Source organism: Martes martes (assembly GCF_963455335.1).
Source record: "Martes martes genome assembly, chromosome: 18".
NCBI lineage: Eukaryota > Metazoa > Chordata > Mammalia > Carnivora > Mustelidae > Martes > Martes martes.
In genome coordinates, this window is record NC_137906.1 from 20435583 (window position 1) to 20461604 (window position 26022).

At 41.2% G+C, this 26022-nt stretch overlaps 1 protein-coding gene across 1 annotated transcript in view; it reads right to left on the bottom strand.

The window, feature by feature from the left end:
* Positions 1-9102: 9102 nt before the first annotated feature.
* LOC308359215 (integrin alpha-D-like) overlaps positions 9103-26022 on the bottom strand; it is a gene marked incomplete at its 5' end in the record, with an annotated part of 79689 nt that continues 62769 nt past the window's right edge. Inside the window, 10 exons of the mRNA XM_080830028.1 lie at positions 9103-9499; positions 10593-10703; positions 10967-11068; positions 11212-11325; positions 11515-11592; positions 11700-11807; positions 11966-12044; positions 14997-15080; positions 15186-15265; positions 15379-15492. Coding sequence (XP_080686154.1) covers positions 9401-9499; positions 10593-10703; positions 10967-11068; positions 11212-11325; positions 11515-11592; positions 11700-11807; positions 11966-12044; positions 14997-15080; positions 15186-15265; positions 15379-15492 — 969 coding nt within the window. The 3' untranslated portion in view covers positions 9103-9400. The remainder of the gene's footprint in view (positions 9500-10592; positions 10704-10966; positions 11069-11211; positions 11326-11514; positions 11593-11699; positions 11808-11965; positions 12045-14996; positions 15081-15185; positions 15266-15378; positions 15493-26022) is intronic.

The window sequence follows — 26022 nt, forward strand, 5'->3', positions numbered from 1 at the left end:
CCATCTCCTTGGTGTCTGGCCACCCTCCAAGCTCATCCTGCCTGTGGCTGAGTGTTTCTATCTCTGGCGCACAGCCCCCTTTGGAATCTCTAAAACCAACAGATTCCAGCCATGCTGCTCCTCCAGAGGAGGAAGGTGAGTCTCCTCAGATCTACCACTTGTGGGGTCCCTGCTCAAAGAGCCATGGTCTGACTGTGCCACGGATCATGGGTTAAGGTGATCCCCAGCTGAGAGCTCACTCCTCTCCTCTGTCTCTAGTAGGCTTCCCCACTCTGATACCTGGGAGCTCAGCCACACTCAGACACCCCCAATGTATCTGTGACCCCACAGGACCTGAGACCACACTGTCCCTGCGAGGCTCCATCCCTGCTTAGCCTCTGGAGCAATGTCCCTCAGTGGAGCAGACTTCTAAAAGTTCTGATTTTGTGCTTAGCTTCTGTCCTGCTTGCTGGGAGATGTCCCCTCCCCACCTCCCACGGTCTATCTTCCCGTCACTTCAGATTCACTTCTCCACGCATCCTACCTTTCAGAAAGAGGTTGATTTTCTGTTCCTAGAATTGCTGCCATTCTTCTTTTTGATCTCCTGTTGAAGTTGTAGGTTTTTGGAATGGTTTGATAACTATCTAGCTGAACTCCTGCGACCTGATGTCATTTCAGTCTGCTACTCCTCCGCCATCTTGCCTCTCCCCTGGTGAATGATCTTCTTAATGTACGGTTGGATCCTATTAGCTACGATCTTGTTGAGAATCTTGGCATCCATATTCATCAGAGATATTCGTCTGAAATTCTCCTTTTTGATGGGGTTTTTGCTGGTTTGGGGATCTGAGGAATACAGGCTTCATAGAAAGAGTCAGGAAGTTTTCTTTCTGCTTCTATTTTTTGAAACAGCTTCAGTTCTTCTTTGAATGTTCAGTAGAATTCTCCAGGGAATACATCAAGTCCTGGACTCTTTCTTTTGGGGGGTGGTTTGATCACTGTTTCAATCTTGTTACTAGATATTGGTCTATTCAGGTTGTCAATTTCTTTCTCTTTTAGTCTTGGTAGTTTATGGGTTTCCAGGAAGTCATCCATTTCTTCCAGGTTGTATAATTTATTAGCATATAGTTGTTGAAAATAATTTCTGATGATTGTTTCTATTTCTTTGGCATTAGTCATGATCTCTTCCCTTTCATTCATAATTTTATTAATCTTGGTCCTTTTCCTTTTCTTTTGGGTTAGTCTGGGCAGTGGTTATTGATCTTATTAATTCTTTCAAATAACCAGTTCTAGTTTTGTTGATGTGTCCTACTGTATCTCTAGTTTCTAATTCATTGATATCTCCTCTAATCTTAATTCTTTCCCTTCTCTTGCATGGGGTTGGCTTAATTTGTTGTTGATTCTCCAGTTCCTTAAGGTATAAAGAGAGTTTGTGTATTCGGGATTTTTCTATATTTTTAAGTGAGACTTGGATGGCTATGTATTTCCTCCTTAGTACTGTCTTTGCAATATCTCATAGGTTTTGGACTGATGTGTCTTCTTTCTCATGGTTTCCATGAATTTTTTAAGTTCTTTGATTTCCTGGTTGATCCAAACATTCTTGAGCAGGACAGTCTTTAGCTTCCAAGTGTTTGAATTTCTTTCAACGTTTTCTTGTGATTCAGTTCCAGTTTCAAAGCACTGTGGTCTGAGAATATGCAGGGAATAATCTCAATCTTTTGGTATCGGTTGAGCCCTGATTTGTGACCCAGTATATAATCTACTCTGGAGAAAGTTCCACATGCACTCAAGGAGAATGAGTATTCTGTTGTTTTAGGGTAGAATGTTCTGTATATATCTATGAGGTCCACCTGGTCCAATGTGTCATTCAAAGCTCTTGTTTATTGATTTTCTGCTTAGATGATCTGTCTATTGCTGAGAGTGGTGTATTAAGATCCCCTAAAATTATTGTATTCTTATCAATATGTCTCTTTACTTTGATTAACAGTTGGCTTATGTAGTTGGCTGCTCCCATGTTGGGGACATAAATATTTACAATTATTAGATCTTCTCAGGGTATAGACCCTTTAAGAATGATGTAATGTCCTTCTGTATCTCTGACTACACTCTTTAGGTTAAAATCCAATCTGTCTGATATGAGAATCACTACTCCAGCTTTCTTTTGAGACCTGTTGGAATGAAGGATGGTTCTCCATTCCTTCACTTTCAGTGTGGATGTATCTTTAGGTTCAAAATGAGTCTTCTTGAACCATGAGAGACTGTGGACTCTGAGAAACAAATGAAGGGTTTTGGAGGGTAGGGAGTGGGGGTTGAGAGTGCCTGGTGGTGGGTATTAAGGAGGGCACATATTGCATGGAGCACTGGTTGTGGTGCATAAGCAATGAATCTTGGAACACTGAAAAAGTAAAATAAAATTTTTTTTTAAAAATGAGTCTCTTGTAGACAGGATGGGTCCTGTCTTTTATCCAATCTGCAACCCTGTGATGTTTTGGAGCATTTAGGCTGTTCACATTGAGAGTAGTTATTGTAAGATGTGTTTTTATTGTCATCATGTTGCCTGTGAGGACCTTGTTTCTGTAGATTGTCTCTGTAAATTTTTGTTCTATATCACTCTTGAGGTCTTTCATCTTTCATAGAACCCCCCCCCCCTTAATATTTCTTGTAGTGCTAGTCTTGGAAGCTCTTTATCTCTCCATCCATTCTGAACGTCAACCTTACCAGATAAAGTATTCTTGGTGGCATGTTCTTCTCTTTTAGTGCCCTAAATATCTCTTGCCAGCTCTTTCAGGCTTGCCAGGTTTCTGTGGACAAGTCTGATGTTATTCTGATGTTCCTCCCTCTGTACATAAGGAATCTTCCCCCACCCCTAGCTGCTCTTAAGACTATTTCTCTGAATTTACAACTTCCAAGTTTCACAATCACATGTCTGGAGGTCTTTCTATCCTCATTGATCTTGAGGGGTGTCCTTTCTGTCTCTAGGACACGAACACTTGTTCCATTCCCCAGATTAGGGAAATTTCCATTTAGGATTTGCTCAACTATATCTTCTAGTTCTCTCCCAATAATTCTGACATTGGAACGTTTCATGGCATCATTTATTTCTCTAATTCTGTTTTCATAGCTTCTAAGGTGTTTTCCCTGGCCTCCTCCTGATCCCTCTTTTCTATCAGTTTGTCTTCTAGATCACTAATTTGAGTCTCTGCCTTATTTACCCTAGCTGTTAGAGTGTTTGGATTAGATTGGATCTTATTGATAGCATTTTTAAGTTCTGCCAGATCAGCTCTCACTTGTATCCTTAGAGATTCTTTTTCCACTGATGGTTTTCTCTAACTTACCCATAGTCTGGATAAATGTTACCCTGATTTCTACTTGCAACAACTTGCTAAGTTCATATGCAGTAGTTCTGTGGCAGAGGTCACAGTGTCTGAATTTTTCCTCTCTTGGGGGTTCCTCCTCCTAGACATTCTGCTGTTAAAAGTTAACACATTCCACCTATGGAAAACCCACAGCAAATATCATCCTCAATGGGAAAAAGCTCACAGCCTTCCCTTTGAGATTGGGAACATGACAAGGATGCCCACTTCACCACTCTTGTTCAACACAGTATTAGAAGTCCTAACAACAACAATAAGACAACAAAGAGAAATAAAAAGTATTCAAATTGGCAATGAAGAAGTCAAACTCTCTGTCTTCATAGATGACATGATACTTTATATGGAAAACCCAAAAGACTCCACCCCCAAACTACTAGAACTCATCCAGCAATTCAGTAATGTGGCAGGATACAAAATAATGTACAGAAATGAGTTGCTTTCTTATACATTAACAATGGAAATACAGAAAGGGAAATTAGAGAATCAATTCCATTTAATATAGCACCAAGAACCATAAGATACCTAGGAATAAACCTAACCAAAGAGGTAAAGGTTCTGTACTCGAGGAACTACAGAGAACTCATGAAAGAAATTGAAGAAGACACAAAAAGATGGAAGACCATTCCATGCTCTTGGATCAGAAGAATAAACATTGTTAAAATGTCTATACTGCCTAGAGCAATCTATACTTTCAGTGGCATTCCGATCAAAATTCCATTGGCATTTTTTGAAGAACTGGAACAAACAATCCTAAAATTTGTATGGAATCAGAAGAGACCCTGAATTGCTAAGGAAATGTTGAAAAAGAAAAACAAAACTGGGAGCCTCACGTTGATTAATTTCAAGCTTTACTACAAAGCTGTGATCACCAAGACAGCATGGTACTGGCATAAAAAGAGACACGTAGACCAGTGGAACAGAGTAGAGAGCCCAGATATGGACCCGCAACTCTATGGTCAAATAATTATCAACAAAGCAGGAAAAAATATCCAGTGGAAAAAAGACAGTCTCTTCAATAAAAGGTGCTGGGAAAATTGGACAGCTATGTGTAGAAGAATGAAACTCAACTATTCTCTTACACCATACACAAAGATAAATACGAAATGGATAAAAGGCCTCAACATGAGGCAGGAATCCATCAGAATCCTAGAGGAGAACATAGGCAGGAACCTCTTCAATATCAGCCACAGCAACTTCTTTCAAGATATGTTTCCAAAGGCAAAGGAAACAAAAGCAAAAGTGAACTTTTGGGACTTCATCGAGATCAAAAGCTTCTGCATAGCAAAGGAAACAGTCTACAGAACAAAGAGGTAACCCATGGAATGGGAGAAGATATTTGCAAATGACAATACAGATAAAGGGCTGATATCCAAGATCTATAAAGAACTCCTCAAACTCAACATACACAAAACAGATAATCATGTCAAAAAATGGGAAGAAGACATGAACAGACACTTCTCCAATGAAGACATACAAATGGATACCAGACACATGAAAAAATATTCATCTTCACTAGCCATCAGGGAGATTCAAATCAAAATCACATTGAGATACCACCTGACACCTGTTAGAATGGCCAAAATCAGCAAGATAGGAAACAACGTGTGTTGGAGAGGATGTGGAGAAAGGGGAACCCTCTTACACTGTTGCGGGAATGCAAGTTGGTGCAGCCACTTGGGAGAACAGTGTGGAGATTCCTTAAGAAATTAAAAATAGAGCTTCCCTATGACCCTGCAATTGCACTATTGGTATTTACTGCAAAGATGAAGATGTAGTGAAAAGAAAGGCCATCTGTACCCCCAATGATCATAGCAGCAATGGTCACTACGTCAAACTGTGGAAAGAACCAAGATGCCCTTCAACGAACGAATGGATAAAGAAGATATGGTCCATATATACTATGGAGTATTATGCCTCCATCAGAAAGGATGAATACCCAACTTTTGTATCAACTTGGACAGGACTGGAAGAGATTATGCTGAGTGAAATAAGTCAAGCAGAGAGAGTCAATTATCATATGGTTTCACTTATTTGTGGAGCATAAGGAATAACACAGAGGACATGTGGAGATGGAGAGAAAGGAGTTGCGGGAAATTGGAAGGGGAGATGAACCATGAGAGACTATGGACTCTGAAAAACATTCTGAGGGTTTTGGAGGGGTGGGTGGTGGGAGACTGGGTTAGCCTGGTGGTGGGGACTATGGAGGGCACGTATTGCATGGAGCACTGGGTGTGGTGCATAAACAACGAATTCTGGAACATTGAAAAATTGTAAAAATAAATAAAAAAATAATAAATAAAAAAATAAAACTTAATTTAAAAAGTTAGTATGGAATATGTTGTTTTAAAAATCTAGTTGAAATGGTAAGTAGGTAAAAAATAATAATAATAAATAAAAGAACAAGAAACCTGAGAATTAATTTAAAAAAGAGAAAGAGAGGAAAGTTGTATCCGAGAAATATAAAGGCTGTGAGGCAATACCGGGAGCTTAATATATTCTTTTCCTCTGAAGTTGGGGTTTTACAGTTTTATGGGGACCTTGTGGTTGTTGTCCTCTTGTACTTTGGGCTTGTTCTGGGGGAGGGTCTTGCCACATTGTTTTTCAGTCAATCCTGCTTGGGCTGAGTTGCCCTTGCCCCCTCTCAAGGGGCTGGGCTCTATGGACTATGGTTTTTCAGGCATTTGTTCTCTGAGGGTTTTTGTTCTCTGGCAGTTTTTTGTGCCTTTTCAGAGGGTCAGAACAATGTAAGCTTTCTGCAACCAGACCTCCTCTTCAGAGAGAAGCCACAGTCTGCTCCCTTCTGAATGGTCTAGAATGCATAGACTCTCCCTATCTTCAAACTCTTTTGAACACTTCAGCCATCTACAGGCGGTGTGCACTCCTAGCCACACCATTTCCGTGGTTGCCTAAAGCCCCTCCTTGTCTCTGTGCTCCCATGCCACCAAAATCATGAGCGGTACTGGTCTGGATGAGACCAGTACCATTGGCTGTCATTCCCAGGACCACTGACTCAAGTCCACGTCAGGTGTGCTCAGCCCCTGCAAAAGTGGAGGCAGCAGAGGTGGCTGTGGTGGCCACGGTAACCACCAGCCCCAGGAACCACTGACTGAAGCCTGCACTGGACCCGCTCATGTCCAGGCAGATGCCAGCTGAGGAAGGGCACCAGCTGTGGCCGGCCATCCTGGGACCATTGCCTTAGGTCCACGCCTGCAGCCACCAGGTCCCAGAAATTGTCCCTTAATTCCCTTTGTTCTGTTTGAGTGCTGTTATCCATCCTTTCCTGACTTGCAGCCACTGATCTCCAAGTTATTACTGGTCCCCAAGTGCAGGGCACTTTTGCATTGGACATTACTTTCCAATGGCTTACTTCTGGTGGCTGCCTCCCTCTTCCGTTTATCCTACAATATCTGTCCGTGCACTCCCAACTCCTCTGTACTTCTCCACTGATGATCCTCTGTACTCGTAGAGATCCAGAAGTGTGTAATCTTACATCTTGGGTTGATTTCATGGGTGCTTAGAGTGCTCTGGTAGATATCTAGCTCAACTCAGGGGACCAGTTGAAATAGGGTCTCCTACTCCTCCACCATCTTGCACCTCCCCCTGTTACAGTCATTCTAAGAAATCTTTGTTGCCTTATCTGGAAGCTCATTATGCCATGTTTCAAAATGACACAAAAGCTTTGATAGCTTCATGCCATTATTGAACAAAGTTTCGTAATGGACAACAGCCTAGGAAAAAATACATATCTGACCCAATAAAATCCAGTTTCAACGGTACAATATTTTCTGGATGTATTTTAATTTTTGGATCAGGATCACTCATCCCAGCATTCACACTTCCCTATGCTAAATGTGGACTGGAGTCTCATTCAATATTGACTTTGATGAAATTATTCTAAGTTGCAACATTTTACTTCTTCATCTTAATTTTTATCCTTCGACCAAAATTTTTGAGTCATTATCCCACTTTTGTGATTCAGGGATATAGCGCAACACAATAGCACTTCTGAAAATATGCAAAGGGAAAAATGTGAAAAGAACACCTGTTATTTTCATTTTACGCAAGAGCCCACTGCAGCCCTTGGAGTCCATGGTCAACTGTTAGGAAGATAATATGAAGGATATAGCAAGATTTCTATGAAGGTCACCATTTCAAATGTGTGAGTTGTATGGGTTAAAAATTCTTTCTTGCTGTATTTTTTTTCCTCTAAAACTCAGCACTTAGGAGACGACATGGAACACATTTTGTTCTTTTTTTTTTTTTTTTAAGATTTTATTTATCCATTTGTCAGAGAGAGAGAGAGCAAGCGAGCACAGGCAGACAGAGTGGCAGAGGGAGAAGCAGGCTCCCTGCGGGGCAAGGAGCCCGATGCGGGACTCGATCCCAGGACGCTGGGATCATGACCTGAGCCGAAGGCAGCGGCTCAACCAACTGAGCCACCCAGGTGTCCCTGGAACACATTTTGAAAAACAACAATCCAAAGCTGGATTCTCTTAAAGTCTAATCTGGAGCCCTACTTAAACCTATTGCATAATATTCCATCCTTCTGGAGACTCCAAAGGGATTTGTGGACCCTGTGATGATGAACGAAGGAGACATTTTTCTGTGGCAGTAAAGAGTTTTTTTCTAGCTTCCCCTATAATCTCATGATCAACTGTCTCCCCTTTCTGTGTTTCTAATTAGAACATCCACATGGACCAAACACCTGGGAAGTGGCAGCAACAATGGGATCGCTCCAGGGCAGGGAATGACCTGAGATGTGTTGACACCTAGCTCACTAACAGACACCACTTTGAACTTTATGCTAAGATGGGTGGCATAATAGTAACTATGACCATACTGGGGGCAGCAGATCTCTGATCTAGGAGTTCAAAGTGCCTACCAATCACTAACCATATGCAAACAATATCCCCTTCCCTACCTTCTAGGATTTGTAAGAAACACCAGTGTATTGGTTCACTCAAATGACCTTTCCACAAGAGGCTTTTTTCTTGCCCCACTCCCACCTGCCACAGCTCCACTAGCTCCCCATCAGTGATAGCTTTGAGAACTGAGTGAGTAGAGTAAGAAGCCAGGTTACGCCAATATAGGGACATAATAACCTCCCCTCTGTTTAACTTTCTTGTCCTGGCCCCAGGATTCAGGGCTGGCCACCACCCAGTATTGGTTAAGGAACACCACGGGCATCGCTGTACAAGACCCATATCCCTAAAAGGCCTTAATTTAGATCTTTTTTTTTTTAATTTTTTATTTATTTTCAGCGTAACAGTATTCATTGTTTTTTCACCACACCCAGTGCTCCATGCAATCTGTGCCCTCCCTAATACCCACCACCTGGTTCCCCCACCCTCCCACCCCGCCCCTTCAAAACCCTCAGGTTGTTTTTCAGAGTCCATAGTCTCTTGACTTACTTCCCCAAAAAGGTACATACATTGGTTTTGTGTGATGTGTTAATTTGTTAAGGCCAACATTTAAATACACACTTTTTATAATTATGTCTCAGAATTTTTTCATTCACTATATCTGAAATCTCAAAAAATTGAAGTGTCCTGGGTTTCTTGATCACTGAGAGATGCTAGAGCGAGGTGAGCCAAAGTGGCATTGGGGCAATACTCCTGCTGGCATTCTATTCCTCCCTCCCATTTAGCAATGCTGACAAAGCCTTAAAACCAAGTTTATAAATTCCAATGTGTAGACATTTTGTTCCCAGTTCAGTTTGGGAAATCTGGACTGAGATTCCTGAGACAAAGCTGATACTGACATTATTTTACTAGGAATAAGGATGAAAGGGAAGCACAGAGCAAATCATGGTTTCTGCATCAAAGCCCACCCTCCAGAAATGGAATTGCAATCCTAACACCAACCTGGTCCCTCCCAGACAAGACACTTTGTGTGGACACACTGCATCCTCCCAAGGAGAGAAAGCAGCCTGGGCCTAGCCTCACTCACGTTGAACAGTTCTCCCCTGTAGGCCTAACTTAGGTGGGAATAAGAGAGCCAGGAAACTTCTCAGAGGATATCAGGTCCAAGGGACAATAGTAGGTAGTTTCTTATTGGGAAGCTTGAGGGTCTGAAGTCCCATTTTCTGGCACAGTCTGTCCATTTGCTTCCACCATCATTTCCTTATACTGACGCTTGAAGAAGCCAACCTGTGTGGGAGGAAGGAAAAGAAAATTAAGAAACCCAGTGGAAGAGAGGAAAAGAGATGGCTGGGGGGAGAGCGACCACTATTTCTAGAATACCTACTATGTTCAAGCACTGCACTAGAATATTTAGACATATTGTGACAGATTTTTTTTAGGATTTGTACATTTCGCTTTATGTAAAGTATTTCAACAGGAAAAAAAAGAAACCATAAGTAAATGTTGAACTCTAGTTAATCATTTGGTTGCTGAATTAGCTAGGGTTGGAAAGTACCGTTGCTTACAGCTTACTTTAATAGACATCCAAAAAAATAACAAGAATAACAAGAATTGCTAGATAGTTAATGGATGGATGCAGAGATACATGTGCACTTCAGGAAGGTTGGAAAACTATTTATACTGTAGTTTCTAGGTGGTGGTTACATGGATTTTCAATGTACAACTTAGTTGACTTTTCTGGATGGATGATGGGCTTTAAAAGAAAATATTAGGAAAAACTGAATCATACTGAGCATTTGTACCCTACTTTAATCCTCTTCAGTATAACTTGAAAATGCCTTTATATCATTTATATATCTGTATCATTTTATAGATCTTTTCAATGGAGCCAAATACTTGCGTTTTATAGGTGTTCTCATATTTCTGCCTTGTGGACAAATATACAAAACTAAAGTTGCTTTTAGATTTTACCAAGATTTGTGAACTGGATGGAATCACCTTCAGAATGAGAAATCAAGGCCTAGCATGGACAAGAGCCTGCCTATAGTCAGATAGAATCAGTGGTTGTGTCAACCACTGCTTTTATGTTGTAATTTGCTGTGAAGGGAAACATGTAGTGAGGAAGATGAGAGTAGAAGAGACAGGAAGAAAAGAGTGGAAAATACAGAGAGAGCAATTAAAGGAGGCCTGAAAATCAGATAGAAAAGCACAGATATGGGAGACAGTTGGGGACCAGTGATGTCATAGATGAAAGGGGATGTCTCACATGCAATGACTTGCTAAGACTGTGCGCCTATATCCAAGCTGAGCTCTTGCTTACATTATGGAAAGAATGGGATCAAATTGCTGGTGGTGTCAAGAGCGGGATGGAAACACTCACCTTGTACAGGATGGCTGTGATGAGAGCCAACAGCAGCAGTCCTCCCACAGAGCTGCCCACAATGATGGGGATAGGATTGTAGACCTCATACTTCTCCAGCACCGTCTCCATCTGGAGTGGAGATGACCTTCTCAGAAAGTATCAGAACTCTTCCTTTCCCAGACTTTAGGTTCACCAAACTTTAACTCCCTCCCCTCCTTCCCTTTCTCCAAAGGGGGGATATAGAAACACTCATGGGCCTAGGGACAACCTCCTGCTGATGGACCTTCATCCTTCCTCCCTCCAGGCTTCTGAGCCTCCCACACAGCACCATGGATTTAGCATTAGGAGCCCTCTTACTTAGAGCCTGGCCACTCCTACCACACAGTCACTACCTGAGTTCTCAAGAATGCCTCCTGTCCTGGAAGCTGGGAATACACGGATCTGTTGAGCAAGACTTCAGCCACAGTCATTACCAATACCTTCTTCTGCAATGTCTGAAATACACAGGGACAGAGCTGGGGAAATAGCCCAAGGAAAAGCCTCAGAGTTCGAGAACACTCCTGACTTGAGGATGGGCACAGACATATCTAGTACCACCCAAATCCAGGGGAGGGACTCTGCTGTTGGACCCACGCACCTGGCTGACCCAGCCAAAGTTGAGTTTGCCCTTCAGGATGAAGTCAAGTTCCTCCTGAATGCCAAAAGTGGGGAGGTCACAGTGGAACTTCAGGCAGTCAGCAATGGAGCAGTTCTAGGGACAGGAGAAGAATGAAGCTGAGGAGGCAAGAACCACCAGAAAAAGGAAATCTGTCAGGTTTGGGTTGGAGAATAGATGAACAAATATAGGACATCTATAAAGATCTCCAACCTAGCAATTGCATTTCCCTATATCCCCCATTAGGCAGCTGGTCCTGCAATGGGAATCCAGGGTCTTTCTCACCAGTACAAGACTCCCTGGAATCTGGGTCACGAAGTCAGGATGCTGGGGAGGTACCCTCTCCGACACACAGGAGAGATTCTGGTGTGAGAGAGAAACAGCCGCAGAATGATCAACATTTCACCGGTAAGAGGATGTGAGGCACTATAGGATCAGACTCTGGAGAGTTAGGAAAGGCAAGTAGACACCTGTGAAGGGGCCACCACAGCCTCATCCCACACAGCCATTCCATTCAGGAGGATAGGAATCCAGAAATTAATGCTGATGGTCACATCTCGCTGACTCAGGTTATTCACCTGCAGAAAATTGAGACAACCTTATTGTGCTCCCAGAAGAATCCAAAATACCACTTCATTCCTGCATATAGCCCTCAGCTCCTCATTCTCTCTCCCACCAGCTCCCAACATTAGCAGCACCATGGGAGGGAAGATATGGACACTCCCTTGCTTCTCACACGATAACGATGCTCAGCTTCTTTCTTGCTCTTCTCATCAGAGGTTGAAAAGTTGAAGTACTTTGTAGACTCTTCCTGCCTGGAGAGAGAGGGCTTGTTGGTGAGAAACACTCCCAGAGCTGTCCTCAGTTGTGCCCCTGTCTGATGCCAAGGGCTCTGTTGGGCCCCAGCAGATAATCCCATGAAATAATTATGATCCCCACATGCTTCTGCAGCCTCAGTTTCAACTCTTCTCCTATGGCATTTGCCCCAGTCACCCAGAACTGCTAGCTCGTCCTTTGATACCCTGGCTCTTTCACATCCCCATAGCTTTGTTCAAGTTCTTTCTTTTGCTTGGACCACCCTTACCCTTCCCCTTCTGGAAATGTTCACTTAAAGGCCCAACTTAAACATGACCTCTCATAACATTTAAACATTTTCCCATGGGAAAAAAAGGTGTTCACATGACTTTCTCCTCTACAAGGTATATGGTTGGCATCCGGGAATACTTGCAAAGGCTGTTGCCAGAGCAAATAAGCCTAAGGGGACTCAAGGGAATCATGGTTGGATCGCTCAGGAAAAAATGCAGTGCAAGCCCCTCCATGATGGAATGACAAAAAAAGATGTGGCCATCCTGGGGCAGTCAAGTAAGTGTGCAAAAGGATGGTGCATAAACACAAGCCCCTTGAGTGGTCACACATGTTCCAGCCTCAGGTGGCTTTCTGTGCATCCATCCATCCATCCATCCATCCATCCATCATCCATCGCCTGCTTCAGTAAACATTTACCCTATACCTGGGTGTGTACTTGGCTCTGGAGAGTCAACAGTTAACAAGCCATAATCCTTTCCTTCCCAGAGTTAACATCTAAGGTCTCAGTGGAATCAAGCAAACAATCAGGAGTGCTGCACATTTCACCCGTATGTAGTGTACAGAAGCCTGGCCAGCCCTACAGAAATTCCATGGGCCTCCCACAGTTTCCCATAAATGTGACTGTCAGTGTGATGATTAAAAACACGGGCTTGGAACCAGACCATCTGACATTTCTGTCTACCACTTCCTACCCAAATAACCTAAGGTAAGTTAGTTAACCTCTGTGGTTTCTTCCTGTATAACCTGAGGTTGCTAATAATAGTGCCTGTGATAGAGTTGTGATGACATCTGCAGCAATGATATAAATGTTAGAATTTATATTTTCCCTTACTGTGCTAACCTTTATGTTTTTCACTCCAACCCTTTCCCTCTCTGCTTCAGTTTTCTCACTTTAAAATCTTCCAGTTCTTTTTTTTTTTTTTTTTTTTTTTTTGCTTTGAATAGAAAGTTATTATCTTTTTTTTTTTTTTTTTTTTTTTTTTTTTTTAATTTTTTATTTATTTTCAGCGTAACAGTATTCATTGTTTTTTCACCACACCCAGTGCTCCATGCAATCTGTGCCCTCCCTAATACCCACCACCTGGTTCCCCCACCCTCCCACCCCGCCCCTTCAAAACCCTCAGGTTGTTTTTCAGAGTCCATAGTCTCTCATGGTTCACCTCCCCTTCCAATTTCCCTCAACTCCCTTCTCCTCTCCATCTACCCTTGTCCTCTATATTATTTGATATGCTCCACCAATAAGTGAAACCATATGATACTTGACTTTCTCTGTTTGACTTATTTCACTCAGCATAATCTCTTCCAGTCCTGTCCATGTTGCTACAAAAGTTGGGTATTCGTCCTTTCTGATGGAGGCATAATACTCCATAGTTCTAACACTCTTTTCAGATTTGAGTAAATCACTCATCTTCCCCAATCCTTGCAATGGCATAGTAGCATATGGACATGAGCACAAGCTCCACAGCCAGACCATTTGACTGATTCCTGGTTCTGTCACTTACCAGATGACTGAAAAGAATAAGTTACTTAACCTCTTAATTTCTTTGTTGGTAAAAAAGGGAGGGGTTAACAATAACCATATCGGGTGCCTGGGTGGCTCAGTGGCTTAAGACACTGCCTTCGGCTCAGGTCGTGATCTCAGGGTCCTGGGATTGAATCCTGCATTGGGCTCTCTGCTCGGGAGCCTGCTTCCCTCTCTCTCTCTCTGCCTGCCTCTCTCCCTACTTGTGATCTCTCTCTGTCAAATAAATAAATAAAATCTTAAAAAAAAAAAAAACAAAAAAAAACCCAAAACAAAGCAATAAGCATATCACAGAGTTATAAGAAGGATTAAATGAATGTAAATACATGTAAAGTACTTTTTAAATGCTTGGCATATCATATGTATATATAACTGTAAGCTCTTAATGTAAGTTCCACTATTTTCCTATGAACAGTAGGGAAAATTCATACATGGTGTTTGGAAGGGCAATGACACTGTTTGATTGTCCCTCCTCAGTTGCCCTAAAAATTCATGTGTCATCATCAGCAACAACAGTGGCAAACTCTGTCCCATGGCAATATTATAAGCTTCTGGCCACCTTCCAAACCTCTGGAGTTTAGCCAGATTATGTGGGTCTCCTTGCCCTGCTTCCAGCCTGGCCTGACCCTGCTCCACCACCCACCTTCAGAACTGACAGCAACAGCCCTGCACGTGACTTTCCTGTGACCTGCCACAGCCTTGGACTCTAGCAACTTTCCCAGCAGTTTGTCACATCTCTGGTCTCCTCTTTGCTTTGTGAAACCCTGACCTTTTCTTTCCTCTGTGTGGTGACAAACCGTATCTCCCACTTCAGAGTGCTTATAAAGCCTCAGTCTTAATCTAGTTATTTTCACTTCAGCACACTCAAATTTAGCATGAAGAATAGAATTGGCTTTATGATAACGGAAGCCTGCACCTTGGAGAGTGAGAGAGAAGTGCAATAGTGGTGGCAAACTTTGTGTGTCCCACCAGGAGTAGGTCAATTCATTAGAGAAGTAGAAAGAAGTATATAGTATATGCTATTATGGCATAAATATATGACTGGTCACAAATATTCCTGTGTGAGGAATTAGAGGGCTAACTATATACCTATCCTTTAAAGATCAGTCTGGGCTGCAAGGGGTGATATTAGGCTTACAGGAGAGTCAAAATTTCATACCTGCTGATCACCATGTAGACAGCATATTTCACTGGGAGCTCCAGATGAAAGGTGGTCTTGCTGGTCATAGGCTTATTATTCTCACTGGAGAGAGAGTGTGGGGATGGGAAATGCATTGAAACAGAATCCAGGAGTGAAATTTCTGGCAAGAGCCTGTGATGAAAGATTGAGGGATACACCTGGCCTCACCTGCTTGCATTGGCCTTCAGAAGCAACTTGTTGCCCAAGGTGGCCTTGTATGAAACATCAAATGTGACTACAAAGGTGCCCTGATAGAATAAGAAAGAAGAAATGGAGATAAGGAAGGTCATGAAGGAGTAAGGGAAAGAAATGGGTCAGGACAAGGGAGGAGAGTGATGAAGATCTGTGGGGAGGCACTCACCTTAGTGCCCCCTTGGAAGATGGGATGGTTGATGCTACAGCTGCTGCTCTTCAGGCCCTCATTCCCCGTGGGCACTCCCTCACATGCCAGGCGCAGTGGGCGCTGATGGGGTTGCTTCCAGGGAAGAAAATCAAATTCAAAAAATGTTACCCATGTACATATTAGGGCTTGATATATAACAGTGGTATCATTGTGGAGCAGTGTGAGAAAGGACAGACGTTACAATAAATAATCCATACCAACCCCCCCCCCAAAATGAAACAACAACAACAACAAAAACAACAAGGGAACAGAAAAAGAAAAACAAACAAAAATGAATCCACACCTCACTCCATAGATTATAATAAATTCCAACTGGATTAGAGATTTCATGTGAAAAAGCAAAATTAGGGGAGGAGGAGCAATATGGCAGAGGAGTAGGAAACCTAAATTTCATCTGGTCCCAGGAATTCAGCTAGATGGTTACCAATCCATTCTGAACACCTCCAAACTCAACAGGAGATCGAAGAAAAGAATACCAGCAATAGAAAAGAGACCAATTTCTGGGAGGTAGTACATGTGGAGAAGTGAATCTGAGGTGATAGTTGGGAACATAAACTGCAGGGGAAGAGAGCCTCCTTCAGCCAGCTACCAGTAAGTGATAGAGCAGCAGAGCACCAAATCAGAACTTTTAGAAGTCTGCTCCACAGAGGGTTATTTCTCCAGTGACTAAGTAGGGGGTGGAATCCTCACTGGGACAGTGTAGTCTCAGGACCCCTGGAGTCACAGAAAGATCAAGGGTGCCTGAGTGTGGTAGAGCTCCCGGATATCAGAGCAGGGAAGCTGCTGCAAAGACAGAGCTGAAGAGTTGGCTCTCAGCTTGGGGTTGCCATAAACCATGATCCACAGCATATGATCCACTACTCTTTTAGCAGGGACCCCACAAATGGCAGTTCCAGGGAGATCCCCCTCTTCCTCCACCAGGAGGAGCGGCACAGGAGCATGCTGCCAGAATCGGCTGGGTTTGGAAACTCCAAACAGGGTCGTGTGCCAAAGATAGAAATGCTTAGTCATAGGCCGAGTGAGCATGGAGTTCAGCTGGAGATCAGAGAGGCAGAAGACAGGAGTGACTGACTGCTTTCCTCTGAGGGTGCACCGAGGAGGGGCGTCCCAAGCTCTCAGCTCCTCCAGGGCAAGAAATTTGGAGGCCACCAATTTCATTCTCATCCTCCAAAGGTGTGTGGAAATTGTTCAGGAAACAAAAGCTACTAAGATCAAACCTGAGCAGATTACTTAACCTTGACCCTGGCAAGAGCAGTGCCATTCTGCCTTGGGCAAAGACATTTGAAAATCACTGCAACAGGTCCCTCCCCCAGAAGATCAGCAAGAACATCCAGCCAAGACCAAGTTTACATATCAATGAGAACTACAAAACTCCAGTGCTAGGGGAATATAGCTCATAGAATTCATGGCTTTTCCCCCATGATTCTTTAGTCTTTCAAAGTTAATTTTTTAAATTTTCTTTTATTTTTTTCTATTGTTTTAAGTTTTTCTTCTTTCCTATTTTAACCAACATCTCATCAATTCCTTTTTTAAAACCCTTTCTAATTTTCATTTTTACAGTCATATTATATCCCTTCACTGTATTTAACTTTATTTTTGTATATATATAAGTTTTCCTTTAACATTTTGGGATACAGTTTCTTCTAACAGTCCAAAATATACCCTAAATCTAGTGTATGGCTTTGTTCTAGTCTCCCACCTAATCACATTCTCTCCTTTTTAAAAAAAAAATTTTTCTTCTTTATTTTTCCAACCAAGTTTTTATCTTATCAATTCTTATTTTTAAATCTTTTTAAAATTTTCATCTCTACATTAATATTCCATCTCTTCATCAGATTTACCCTTATTTTGTGTATACATATGTTTTAAATCATTATTTTACATTATACATTAAATCTTCCATTATTTTAGAGAAATTTTCATCTGTTTTGTGCTATTATTTATAATAATTAACATAACTCAGTGCATGGTTTAATGGTTTAATAAAGTCAGGCCTGGCTGATTACTCTTAGCACATCCCCTCCCCCAAAAAAGTTTTTCTTTGCTTAAAATTTTGGGATGCAATTTCTTCTAACAGACCAAAATATACCCAAAATCTAGTGTGTAGCTCTGTTCTATTCACCAGCCTGATCATATTCCTTTTTTTTCCTTTCCTTTCCCCCCAGTTTTGGGTATCTTGTGATTTGTTTGGTATATTTTTCTGGGGTCATTGTTACCCTTTTAACATTTTGTGTTCTCATTCATCTATTCTTCTCTGGACAAAATGACAAAAATGGAAAAATTCACTTCCAAAAAAAAAAAAAGAACAAGATGCAGTACAAATTTCCAGGGACCTAACCAATACAGACATTAGTAAGATGTCAGAACTAGAGTTCAGAATGATGATTATAAGGATACTAGCTGGGTTTGAAAAGAGCATAGAAGATACTACAGAATCCCTTTCTGGAGAAATAAAAGAACTAAAATCTAACCAAGTTGAAAATCAAAAGGCTATTAATGAGGTGCAATAAAAAATGGACGAATGGATAAGGAAGATGTGGTCCATATACACTATGGAGTATTATGCCTCCATCAGAAAGGACGAATACCCAACTTTTGTAGCAACATGGACGGGACTGGAAGAGATTATGCTGAGTGAAATAAGTCAAGCAGACAGAGTCAAGTATCATATGGTTTCACTTATTTGTGGAGCATAACAAATAACATGGAGGACATAGGGAGATGGAGAGGAGAAGGGAGTTGAGGGAAATTGGAAGGGGAGGTGAACCATGAGAGACTATGGACTCTGAAAAACAACCTGAGGGGTTTGAAGGGGCGGGGGGTGGGACGTTGGAGGAACCAGGTGGTGGGTATTAGGGAGAGCACGGATTGCATGGAGCACTGGGTGTGGTGAAAAAACAATGAATACTGTTACACTGAAGAGAAATAAAAAATTTTTAAAAAATTTTAAAAATGGATAAATGAGGCAGAAGAGAGAATTAGTGATATAGAAGACCAGATGATGGAGAATAAAGAAACTGAGAAAAAGAGATATAAATAACTACTGGATCATGTGGGGCGAATTCGAGAGATAAGTGGTACCATAAAATGAAACCATATTAGAATAATTGGGATCCCAGAAGAAGAAGAAAGAAGAAGGCAGAAGGCATATTGGAGCAAATTATAGCAGAGAACTTCCCTAATTTGGGAAAGGAAAAAGGCATCAAAATCCAGGAGGCACAGAGAATCCCCCTCAAAATCAATAAAAATAGGTCCACACCCCATCATCTAATAATAAAACTTACAAGTCTCGGAGACAAAGAGAAAACCTGAAAGCAGCTCAGGACAAGAGGTCTGTAACATACAATGGTAGAAATATTAGATTGGCAACAAACCTGTCCACAGAGGCCTGGCAGCTCAGAAAGGACTGGCATGATATATTCAGAGTACTAAAGGAGAAAAATATGCAGCCAAGAATACTATACCCAGCTAGGCTGTCATTGAATATAGAAGGAGCGATATAAAGCTTCCAGGACAAACAAAAATTAAAAGAATTTGCAAACATGAAACCAGCCCTACAGGAAATATTGAAAGGGGTCCTCTAAGCAAAGAGAGAGCCTAAAAGTAACATAACAGATCAAGAAAGAAACAGAGAAAATATACAGTAACAGTCAACTTACAGACAATACAACGGCACTAAATTCATATCTTTCAATAGTTACCCTGAACGTAAGTGGGCTAAATGCCCCAATCAAAAGATAAAGGGTATCAGAATGGGAAACAAACAAACAATGATAACAACAAAAACAAGACTCTGGGTACCTGGTGGTTCAGTTCTTAAGTGTCTTACTTCAGCTCAGGTCATGATCCCAGGATCCTGGGATCAAGCCTGGTGTTGGGCTCCCTGCTCACTAGGAAGGCTGCTTCATCCTCTCCCACTCCCTCTGCTTGTATTCCCTCTCTCACTGTCTCTCTCTGTCAAGTAAATAAATTCTTAAAAAAAAAAAACCAAGACCCATAGATATGCTGTCCACAAGAGACTCATTTTAGACCAAAATACACCTCCAGTTGAAAGCGAGGGGGTGGAAAACCATTTACCAAGTTAATGGACATTAAAAGAAAGCTAGGGTGACAATCCTTGTCTCATATAAATTAGATTTTAAGCCAAAGATGAGAGATGAGGAAGGACACTATATCATACTTAAAGGGTCATACTTAAAGGGTCTGTCCAACACGAAGATCTAATAATTTAAATATCTGTGCCCCTAACATGGGAGCAGTCAATTATATAAGTCAGTTAATAACAAAATCAAAGAAACACATCCAAAATAATATAATAACAGTAGGGAACTTTAAAACCTCCCTCACTGAAATGGACAAATCATCTAAGCAAAAGATCAACAAGGAAATAAGGGCTTTAAATGACACACTGGACCAGACAGACAAAACAGATACACTCAGAACATTCCATCCCAAAGCAACAGAATACATATTCTTCTCTAGTGCACATGGAACATTATCCAGAAACAAATCAGGTCTCAACTGGTACCAAAAGATTGGGATCATTCCCTGCATATTGTCAGACCACAATGTTCTGAAGCTAGGACTCAATCACAAGAGGAAAGTTGGAAGGAACTCAAATACATGAAGACTAAAGGGCATCCTAGTAAACAATTAATGGGTCAACCAGGAAATTAAAGAAGAATTGAAAAAATTCATGGAAACAAAAAAAAATGAAAACACAACAATTCAAAATCTTTGGGATGCAGCAAGGGCAGTCCTAAAAGGAAATTATATAGCAATACAAGTCTTTCTCAAGAAACAAGAAAGGTCTCAAGTATATAACCTAACCCTACACCTGAAGGAGCTGGAGAAAGAATGGCAAGGAAAGCCTAAACCCAGAAGCAGAAGAGAAATAATAAAGATCAGAGGAGAAATCAATGAAATAGAAACCAAAAGAACCATAGAACAGATCAATGAAATTAAAAGATAGTTCTTTGAAAAAAATTTAATAAGTTTGATAACCCCCTGGCCAGACTTCTCAAAAACAAAAGAGAAAAAACCTAAATTAATAAAATCATGAATGAAGGAGGAGAGATCACAACCAACACCAACTATATGCCACCAAATTTGACAATCTGGAAGAAATAAATGCATTCCCAGAGAAGTATAAACTACCAAAACTGAACCAGGAAGAAATAGAAAACCTAAACAGGCCCATAACCACTAAGGAAATTGAAGCAGTCATTAAAAATCTCCCAATAAACAAGGAGCCAAAGTCAGATGGCTTCCAGAGGAATTCTACCAAACATTTGAAGAAGAATTAATACCTATTCTCCCAAAACTGTTTCAAAAAATAGAAACGAGGGGTGCCTGGGTGGCTCAGTGGGTTAAAGCCTCTGCCTTCAGCTCAGGTCATGATCCCAGGGTCCTGGGATCAAGCCCCACATCGGGCTCTCTGCTCAGCAGGGAGCCTGCTTCCTCCTCTCTCTCTGTCTGCCTCTCTGCCTGCTTGTGATCTCTGTCTGTCAAATAAATAAATAAAATCTTTAAAAAAAAAATAGAAACGAAGGGAAATTTCCCAACTCATTTTATGAGGCAGTATTACCTTGAGCCCAAAACCAGACAAGGATCCCATCAAAAAGAATTCCAGACCAATATCCTTGATGAACACGGATGCAAAAATTCTAACCAAAATACTAGCCAATAGGATCCAACAGTACATTAAAAGGACTATTCACCACAACCAAGTGGGATTTATTGCTGGGCTGCAGGATTGGTTCAACATTCGCAAATCAATCAATGTGACACAATACATTAATAAAAGAAAGGTCAAGAAACATCATACTCTCGGGGCGCCTGGGTGGCTCAGTGGGTTAAACCACTGCCTTCGGCTCAGGTCATGATCTCAGGGTCCTGGGATAGAGCCCCGCACTGGGCTCTCTGCTCAGCAGGGAACCTGCTTCCTGCCCCCCCCCCACCACTTGCCTCTCTACCTACTTGTGATTTCTCTCCATCAAATAAATAAATAAAATCTTTAAAAAAAAAAGAAACACGATACTCTCAATAGATGCTGAAAAAGCATTTGACAAAGTATAGCATCCTTTCTTGATCAAAACTCTTCACAGTGTAGGAATAGAAGGTACATACCTCAATATCATAAAAGGCATCTATGAAAAACCCACAGCAAATATCTTTCTCAATGGGGAAAACCTGATAGCATTTCCCCTAAGGTCCGGAACACGGTAGGGATGTCCATTATCATCACTGCTGTTCAACATAGTACTAGAAGTCCTAGCCTCAGCAATCAGACAACAAAAAGAAATAAAAGGCATCCAAATCAGCAAAGAAGTCAAACTCTCACTCTTTGCAGATGATATGATACTTTATGTGGAAACCCCAAAAGACTCCACCCCAAAACCATTAGAACTCATACAAGAATTCAGCAACATGGCAGGATATAAAATCAATACACAGATATCAGTTGCATTTCTATACACCAACAAGACAGAAGAAAGATAAATTAAGGAGTCAATCCCATTTACAATTGTACCCCAAACCATAAGATACCTAGGAATAAATCTAACCAAAGAGGTAAAGAACCTGTAACCAGAAAACTACAAAATACTCATGAAAGAAATTGAGGAAGACGCAAAGAAATGGAAATATGTCCTATGCTTGTGGACTGGAAGAACAACTATTGTGAAAATATCTATGTTACCTAGAGCAATCTACACATTTAATGCAATCTCTATCAAAACACCATCAACTTTTTTCAAAGAAATGGAACAAGCTCCTAAAATTTTTGTGGAACCAGAAAAGATCCTGAATAGCCAGACAAATGTTGAAAAAGAAAAGCAAAGTTGGTGGCATCACAATTCCAGACTTCAAGCTCTATTACAAAGCTTTAATCATCAAGAGAGTATGGTACTGGCACTAAAACAGACACAGATCAATGAAACAGAATAGAGAGCCCTGAAATGGACCCTCAACTCTATGGTCAACTAATCTTCAACAAAGTAGGAAAGAATGTCCAATGGGAAAAAGACAGTCTCTTCAACAAATGGTGTTGGGAAAATGGGACAGCCACATGCAAAAGAATGAAACTTGACCATTTCCTTACACCACACACAAAAATAGACTAAAAATGGGAGAACACGGCAGCAACCTCTTTGACCTCAGCTGCAAAAACTTCTTCCTAGAAACATCACCAAAGGCAAGGGAGGCAAGGGTAAAAATGAACTATTGGGATTTCATCAAGATAAAAAGCTTTTGAACAGCAAAGGAAATAGTCAAAAAAAAAAAAACCAACAACAACAACAACAAAAGACAACCTAAAGAATGGGAGAAGATATTTGCAAATGAACTATCAGATAAAGGGCTAGTATCCAAAATGTATAAAGAACTTATCAAACTCAACACCCAAAGAACAAATAATCCAGTCAAGAAGTGGCCAGAAGACATGAACAGACATTTCTGCAAAGAAGACATCCAAATAACCAACAGACACATGAAAAAGTGCTCCACATCACTTGGCATCAGGGAAACACAAATCAAAACCACAGTGAGATACCACCTCACACCAGTCAGAATGGCTAAAATTAACAAGTCAGGAAATGACAGATGTTGGTGAGGATGCAAATAAAGGGGAACCCACCTACACTGTTGGTGGGAATGCAAGTTGGTGTAGACACTCTGGAAAACAGTATGGAGGTTCCTCAAAAAGTTGAAAATAGAGCTACCCTACAACCCAACAATAGCATCATTGGTATTTACCCTAAAGATACAAATGTAGTGATCTGAAGGGGCAAGTGCACCCCAGTGTTTATAGCAACAATGTCCATAATAGCCAAACTATGGAAAGAGCCTATATGACCATCAACAGATGAATGGATAAAGAAGCTGTGGAATATATATACAATGGAATAGTATGCAACCATCAAAAAAGTTGTCATTTGCAACATGGATGGAACTAGAGGGTACTAAGCTAAGCTAAATAAGTCAATTAGAGAAAGACTATCATCATATGACCTCACTGATATGAGGAATTTGAGAAACAAGACAGAGGTTCATAGGAGAAGGGAGGGAAAAATGAAACAAGACAAAAGCAAAGAGGGAGAAAAACCATAAGAGACTTAATTTCAGGAAACAAGCTGAGGGCTGCTGGAGAGGAGAGGGGTAAGAGGGATTTGGGTGCCTGGGTGATGGGCATTGGGGAGCATATGTGCTACGGTGAGTGCTGTGAATTGTGTAAGACTAATGAATCACAGACCTGTACCACTAAAACAAATAATACATTATATGTTAATAAAAATAAGAAAAGATAAAAATTATTAATCTTTTAATAGGTAATAAAGGAGAATATCTTCATAACCTTGTAGTAGGGAAGTATTTCTTAAATGAGATCAACACATAAAAACACTGTACTCCTGGGACTAATAATACATTATATGTTAATAAAAAAATAAGTAAAATGTAATAGTAGGGGCAAAAATACATGTAATGAACATATTTTGTAGAACCACACAAAAAAAAACACTAAACATAAAGGAAAAGTTTTGGTAAAAATCAACCACAAATTAACATATTAGGTTTATTAAAAGTCACTCTAAAGAGACTGAAGAGACAAATAGGACTGGAAAATATATCTGAACACATATAACTGGAAAAGTACTGGTAACCAGAATATTAAAGAACTCTTACAATTAAGAAAAGGGGGGTGTGATGGAATAATTAGCTGATGGGCTAATATGGAGGGAACTTGATATAATGTAGGTGTTACATGCAACTGATGAATCTCTAAATTCTACCCCTGAAACTAATAATGCAGTACATGTTAACTGAATTGAATTTAAGTAATTAAAAGAAACTAAAAGTGTGGAAAATTCAATAGAAAAATAAGAAAATAAAAAAAAACCTTGCATAGACACTTCCTAAAAGAAGAAATCAAAATGACCAGGAAATAGATGAAATGTTGCTCAACTTTATTAAAGAAGTGCAAATTAAAACTTTAAGGAAATATCACCAGATGGACAAAAATTTAGAAGTCTGACAATGCCAAGTGTTGCAATGGATGGAAAGCCACAGAAACTCTAATATACTGCTGATGGAAGTACAAATAGGTGAGAATGGTTTGCCTCTACTTATTATAAATGAAGGTATAGAAACCCAAGACCAAGCAAGTCCATATGTGGCAAATACCTTCCAAATATTAGGCATAGGTGCACCAATATACATGCTCAAGAAGAAACATGACATGACCAAATCAGGGAATAATTCAAATGATCACAAATTGTAGAATGGATACAGATGTCCACTCACACCATTGTTGTTTAACATAGTACTGGAAGTCCTAGTCTCAGCAATCAGAAAACAAAAGAAATAATAGGCATCCAAATTGCAAAAAAGAAGTAAAACTTTCACTTTTCATAGGAGACATGATGCACTATGTAAAAAACCCAAACTCCATGAAAAAATTCCTGGAACTGTTACACAAATTCAACAAAGTCACAGGATATAAAATCAATGTATGGAAATCTGTTGCATTTCTGTAGACCAATAATGAAGCAGCAAGAGTGAGAAAATAAGAACTTGATCCCAATTACAGTTGCACCAAAAAACCATAAGATACTTAGGAATAATAAACCTAACCTAGGAAGTAAAAGATCTGTACTCTGCAAACTATAGAATACTAATAAAAAAAAAAAAACTGAGGAGGAAACAAAGAAATGGAAGAACATTCCATGCTCATGGATTGGAATAACAAACATTGTTAAAAAGTCCATACTAGATAGCGGGAGACAAGATGGCGGGGAAGTAGGAGGAGGCGCCTTTTCAACCTGTACCCTAAAGTGAGCTGATTACCTACCAAAGAACTCCGATCACCCATGAAATCAGCCTGAGATCAGAATTATACACGTCTGGATCTCTACGGGGGCCAGAAGACGCCAGTGGGCAGGTAAAGTGGAGTGGGAACGTCGAACTGATATCGGAAGATAAACAAAAGGGGGAGGGAGCCACCAGAGGCGACCGACTGGAAAATAATACCCCAATACGAGAGTGCCCTGCATCTGGGGACCAGCATTAACTTGGAGTCTTGTTGAAAGTACTCAAAAGAGCAAAGGATCGCGTTGGGAAATTGTGGGAATCGGGGCGGCTAGGGACAGGGGCTTAAGTCCCCAGACCCAGGACAGACTCCCCTGGCGCTGAGCCAGAGAGAGTGTGGCGGAGAAACCTGGTCTTTGTCCCTGAGCCGCCAGTGCACCCGAGAACGGGTGGAATCCAGCTCCCGTGAGGGGCTGGGAGCCACACCAGACGGCAGAACGCGCACCTTACTGGAGATGCGCGAGTGCCTCACCCTCCCCTGAGAGAGGTGCACGAACGCCCAGCCTGGTGTTCTCGGACCCATGCGGCGATAGAGCCAATAGAGCCGATAGAGCTGGAGACGCCGCGCCCCAAACCCTCCACTGGGAGAGGTGCGCGCAAGCCCGGCGCTCTTAGCCCCAGCCATCGGGAAAATCTCAGTGTGCGATCGCTGCTTGGAACCTCTCTGGTGGTCTGGAGCTGCCCAGACAGCCATAGCTGCCTTGGTTTTGCGTACAAGCAGGAGATCCTGCGTCCCCA